The sequence below is a fragment of the Agrilus planipennis genome, unplaced genomic scaffold (assembly GCF_000699045.2).
Source record: "Agrilus planipennis isolate EAB-ADULT unplaced genomic scaffold, Apla_2.0 scaffold145, whole genome shotgun sequence".
Classification (NCBI taxonomy): Eukaryota; Metazoa; Arthropoda; class Insecta; order Coleoptera; family Buprestidae; genus Agrilus; species Agrilus planipennis.
Window position 1 is genome coordinate 778,681 of NW_020440372.1, and position 5,359 is coordinate 784,039.

The 5,359-nt window shown below is 28.9% G+C and overlaps 2 protein-coding genes across 5 annotated transcripts in view; both read left to right on the top strand.

Moving 5' to 3' along the window:
- On the top strand, window positions 1-2,005 carry LOC108736976 (metallophosphoesterase 1). Of its 3 annotated transcripts, XM_018469611.1 has the most exons (7): window positions 223-273; window positions 326-349; window positions 408-672; window positions 827-993; window positions 1,051-1,133; window positions 1,218-1,484; window positions 1,802-2,005. In XM_018469611.1, exons 3-7 carry the CDS (start codon window positions 470-472, stop codon window positions 1,958-1,960), a joined length of 879 nt encoding a protein of 292 aa, XP_018325113.1. In that variant the 5' UTR covers window positions 223-273; window positions 326-349; window positions 408-469; the 3' UTR covers window positions 1,961-2,005. The 3 variants fall into 3 exon arrangements, with proteins under 3 accessions (XP_018325112.1, XP_018325111.1, XP_018325113.1); XM_018469610.2 differs by lacking the exon at window positions 326-349 and having other exon boundaries at window positions 1-238; XM_018469609.2 differs by having other exon boundaries at window positions 2-273; window positions 326-672.
- Window positions 2,006-3,426: 1,421 nt separating this feature from the next.
- The window catches only part of LOC108736977 (metallophosphoesterase 1), a 4,514-nt gene continuing 2,581 nt past the window's right edge, over window positions 3,427-5,359 (top strand). Inside the window, exons 1-3 of one of the 2 annotated variants that reach the window (XM_018469613.2) lie at window positions 3,427-4,151; window positions 4,211-4,352; window positions 4,941-5,023. In XM_018469613.2, coding sequence (XP_018325115.1) covers window positions 4,331-4,352; window positions 4,941-5,023 — 105 coding nt within the window. In that variant the 5' untranslated portion in view covers window positions 3,427-4,151; window positions 4,211-4,330. Of the gene's footprint in view, window positions 4,353-4,719; window positions 4,887-4,940; window positions 5,024-5,359 lie in introns of both variants that reach the window. The other variant, XM_018469612.2, reaches the window with a different exon arrangement.

Sequence of the window (5,359 nt, forward strand, 5' to 3'; positions counted from 1 at the left end):
ACTACTTTTAACTATTTATGTACTTAACCTGTAGAAATGTTTACAAAATGAGTATTATGTTCATGTTTTAAACTACTGTTGTAAAATAGTGTTATGGAGACAGAAACGATTGTAATTATAAGATGAACATAGATATTAAAAAAATTCTTTTTAAAGGATCAGCGTCAATATAGTACTAAAATGAAAAATTATTTTTTCTTAAAATTTGCAATATGTTCTGTACTTCTCTTTATTTATTGTGAGTGGTTCAATTACTATGTTGTTCTTTTTCAAGTAAGAAAAATAATCACAAAACAATATTTTACACTAATAACACTTTTTGTAGTGTGAATGGCCATCTCTTGAATATGTAAATCCAACTTCCTCCAAAAAGAATGTGCAGCCAGTTAAATTCATGGTATTTACAGATACCCATTTACTTGGATTCAGAAATGGACATTGGTTTGATAAACTTCGTCGTGAATGGCAAATGTATATGACCTATAAAGCTGCACTATATCTCCATGCACCTGAATTGGTATTTGTTCTAGGAGATTTAACTGATGAGGGCTACTTCTGTAGTCCTGAAGAATTTGATTATCATGCTAAAAGGTTTTATAAATTATTCCCAATGTCAAAGCATACAAAAGTGTATGTTGTTGCAGGAAATCATGATATCGGTTTCCACTACAGGTATATTAATGAAAATACTTCTTTTATAACATACATAATTACATTATGTTCGACTATATTTAAAAAATTACTGGTTGCACGAAATGGAGAAGTAAATGAAAGGATACTTATTAATATATTTTGAGGAAACTGAGGTTGTCGTTGTCAATTGCAGTGTTACTCCTTACAAAAATGAGAGATTCATTAAAGCATTTAATGCAAGTGGTGTTCAGTTGATAACAGAAAGAGGAAATCATTTCCTTATGATAAATAGTATGGCACTAGAAGGTGATGGTTGCTCTTTTTGTCAGACAGTTGAAAGAGAACTACTCAAAATAGAGAGTAAATCTATTTTTTAACCAATTAATTCATGCCATATAATTAACTTTTTTTTGGTAGAGCTTTTAAAATGTTACAATGATTCTAATGTATGCCCACCAAATATTAAAAGAGAAAAATATAGCAAGCCAATACTTATGCAGGTATTGTAACTTTTGAAATAATATTCGTTTTTAAAAAATATTGTTCTATTGTTGAAATAAATTTGTAGTATCTAACTATTTCAGCATTTTCCTCTTTACCGCCACTCTGATAAAGCATGTAATGAGCCTGATGAAGCACCAGTACCCCTTAAAAATAGAGTTTTTAAAGAAAAATGGGACTGCCTTAGTAAAGAAGCAACTTATCAACTTATTAAGCAAATTAAACCAAGACTTGTTCTTTCTGGTCATACTCATCATGGATGTACAAGACCTTTACCTACAAATGATGGCATTGAAATTACTTTTCCAAGTTTTAGTTGGAGAAACAAAAATAATCCAAGTTATGGTTTAGTAAGTTTGTTTATTTTATGCTTTTAGTTTTATGCATATAAATTAGCAGTACACTTATATGCACATACAAAATAAATGCATATTTTCTTTTAGGCCTGCTCTTTCGTTTTTTTTTGCCATTTTTATGATTAATTTAATAAAATTCACTACTTCCAAAGTATGAACAGCCTTACAGCAGATTTATAAGTCACTTATTAGAAAAACAACTGCTAATAGCCTTTATTGACACCAAATTTGCTATTAGTAAATATATTATTTAGCTATTGGATACAATAATCAAATACTATCACTTAAATATTTTCTGGATATGATTTCAGTTTGTTGTAAGTCCCGAAAACTATGCTTTTTCAAAATGCATGATGCCTGTTGAATCCACCGTAATAAACATTTACATCGTTGGAAGTTCGGCAATAATTATGTGGTGTGTTTATAAATATTATAGACACAAAAGAGAAATGAAATACAAATATGTATAATTACAAGTTGATTATTAAACACATAATAAAGATAGGTATTACGATGCTATGTTCTTTTGTATTAAAAAGGGCTATTTTAGTACTATTTTTATGATTTTTGTATATTTAGCTGCTTGTATATTTAATTGAATTGCAGAATTTATAAATGTTGCTTTTTCATGTTGTATGTTATAATATAAATACACTTAAATTATACACGTTTTCATTTGGAATATCCTAGAATATTCGAAATTTCTCCAGTTTGGTGGTTGTATTGCTTTGCGAATTACCCATCGGTCAGTAAACATCCATTTAAAATAAGTGATAATATTCTAGAATGTTCAAGGACCATTGTGAATGAGTGATTAGAATGGTTTTCTATATGTTTTTCATATTATATTTTGACAATATTAAATAAAATCTGAAAAAAAGTACAATTTTCATTTTCTTTGCCGTATTTTTGAAAATTATCAAACAGAGAAAAGAGTTGTTAAAGATATCCAGAATAAATGAAAAGACAAACTGCATCTTACAATTAGATTCAGTTTAACAAGTAGATGCCTTTGTAAGGCCTGGTAAATAATTTTCAAACAATTGAAATATAGTTAACAGCAAATGTCAGAAGATGGCGATATACTGTCACAATTTCAGTTTGATCAATGAATTATCAAAATCGTCTTTAGCGTGCTGACAAAAACTAATAAGTTTGAAATCATGATCTACGTCTGGCAGGTGGCAGTTTCGGTAAATTACTGCCATTTTTATTTATGGCGCCACAATTTACATACAATTTGCCCTTGCCTGTGTTTCTTTAAACGCCTAGACTATTTAAACGTATATCCATGATCTACATTTCAAATCCTACAACTTGCCTACTCTCTGCGCAGCTAATGGGAAGAGCGAATGAAAAGTGGTGTGCTTAAATCTATGGAATATGTAAATTTATACAAATTAGGTCATAGACTAATTAGATGATTAGATAATGATTAGATATGGATTTAGATTGAATTAGATCTACCGCATTTTGTTCATGTTTTGTTTTACTAACATGAACACCATGGAGATTTGTTGTGGAGTACTTATGGGCATGCAGAACAGGTCCGAAAAGTTAGCCCCCCCAAAAAAACTTTTTCTTTAATTTTTATTATTTTAAGTAGCTCTAACCGTTTTTCGTAATTGTTGGTAAGAAATAATCGTGTATTCTTTCATTTATTTATAAAAAATTAAACAAATTTTCATTCTCAACTTAGCTCCCTCCTTGTAAAAAAAATAAGTTTTTTGCTTTAAATTGATCAATTAATATTCAATATCGTTTGTTCGATGTAAATGTTGTTTAATTACAATTTTTTTTAATATTTCTATTAAACCAGCATGTCAATGAGTAATGCGTAACCGTCTATGGTAAACGCCATCAGACGTATAACCTCAAACTTCAAAGCTCCTCAACGTCAATCGAGAATCACAGATTACAGATTTAAAATTTCTAACCATTTCTAACCTATTACGTGAATCTATAGTTTCTACTCGCGCACGCGTGTTAGTAACATCAATGAAAAATTCAATAAAAACATTAAAAAAATTGTAATTACACTATGAATTAACATTAATTAACATTATTTACAATCAAACAAACGTAAATGATCGTCGAACAAACGATACTGAATATCAGCTGAACAATTTAAAGCAAAAACAGTTACATTTTCTACAAGGGGTCTAAGATGAGTGTGAAAATTTGTCTAATTTTTTATTAATAAACGAAAGACGAACAAACGATTATTTCTGACCAACAATTACGAACAAATGATTAGAATTACTTAAAATAATAAAAATTAAAAAAGAAAATCCTGGGGTTCTAACTTTTTGGACGTATGCAGAACGTGTAGTTTGCAGAAGTAAAATTGTGAGATTAAAAGTGTTGGTGTTGTGGATTATGAATTTATTAACTGTGGTTTAATAAACAGAAATTATTAAAAATGAAAATAAAACGGTTATTTTTTGTTAAGATTATTACATGTTACGTGTTAACTATCTTATATTGCGAATTCATACATTATTATTTAGTTTTATCGCAATGTGATTGGCCACAAATAAAATTTACAAGCTCAACTAACAACACAACGGCTCCTCTTAAATTTATGATTTTAACAGACACCCATATGATGGGACCCAAAAGGACTGTTTGGATAGACAGAGTTCTTAGAGACTGGGAAATGTATAGAGCCTTTCAGACTGCTGTTAATCTCCATAAACCAGAAATTGTTTTTTTCTTAGGAGATTTAACAGATGAAGGAGAATATTCCAATATTGAGCAGTTTGAAGATTTCAGAAGACGATTTCATAAACTGTTTGCTGTACCTGAAGGGACAAAAGTGTATACAACTGTAGGAAATCATGACATTGGATTTCATCACAGGTATGGCTTTTAACTTTTATTAAAATGCATTAGGTATACTACTTTAATAAAGGCTTGCTTTTCAATTAAACTTGTGTTTTGCTGTGATACTAAAGTGAATAATTTTCAGTTATTACTTTAAGATTGATAGATATAGAATTTATACACTGAAATAGACATTGACTAACATATTTGTGTAGAAAGTACCTACTTATATTTTTTTTAAAATTGTACTTTTAATTTGCATGTGTTTTAGGAATGTGCAACTTTTTAATAGAAATTTTTTATCTTATGTTAGTTTTACTGTAGACAAAGAGTCTTATTTTGGAACATTACTGAAACACTGTAAGTAAAATAGTAAACTTCTCTGTATTTTTAAAATTTTTAGTGTTGATTCAAACTCTTTTGGAAGATTTATAAATGCATTCAATACGAACGGTACTCAACTGATCGAGGTTAGAGGGATTTATTTTATTCTACTGAATAGTATAGCATTGGAAGGAGATAACTGCTTTTTTTGTAGACCAGTAGAAAAAGAGCTTTTAAGATTAGAAAGTAAATTGACAAATTAGTGTATGAAAACCATAGTTTTATTTAAACATGTTTTAGAACTGTTGGATTGTTACTCCCATCAAGCACATTGCAGTCCGCATATCACCAGAAAACAATATAGTAGACCTATACTATTGCAGGTATTTCCTTATTCATATCAAGTTAATAGATATTTTGGGCGGATTTGTTCTAATGAGCATTAATTATTGTATTATAACATGCTAATGCAATTTATTTGCAGATATTATTTATTGGAGCACTACTTTGTTTCTTTTCTCTATATTTAAATTTTATAAACTTCCATCACTTATTCTAATGTTTCCTTTTTCTATACCATTCTTCCTTCTTATTTCCCATCCCTGTGTCTATTTTCCTGTTCTATAGTATTCTTAGTTTCATTCTTACTTCTTATAATAAGTATCACAAATAACTACCACTAGTAGATGTTTAAATTTAATTTTTAATAAAAATAATAA

Excerpts from the sequence above, each read along its gene's own strand:
- LOC108736976 (XM_018469609.2), top strand. The coding sequence starts at position 181 with ATGAAAAATTATTTTTTCTTAAAATTTGCAATATGTTCTGTACTTCTC. Across the intron at positions 1,134-1,217 it reads GCAAGCCAATACTTATGCAG|CATTTTCCTCTTTACCGCCA; the intron begins GTATTGTAACTT and ends TAACTATTTCAG. Across the intron at positions 1,485-1,801 it reads ATAATCCAAGTTATGGTTTA|TTTGTTGTAAGTCCCGAAAA; the intron begins GTAAGTTTGTTT and ends ATATGATTTCAG.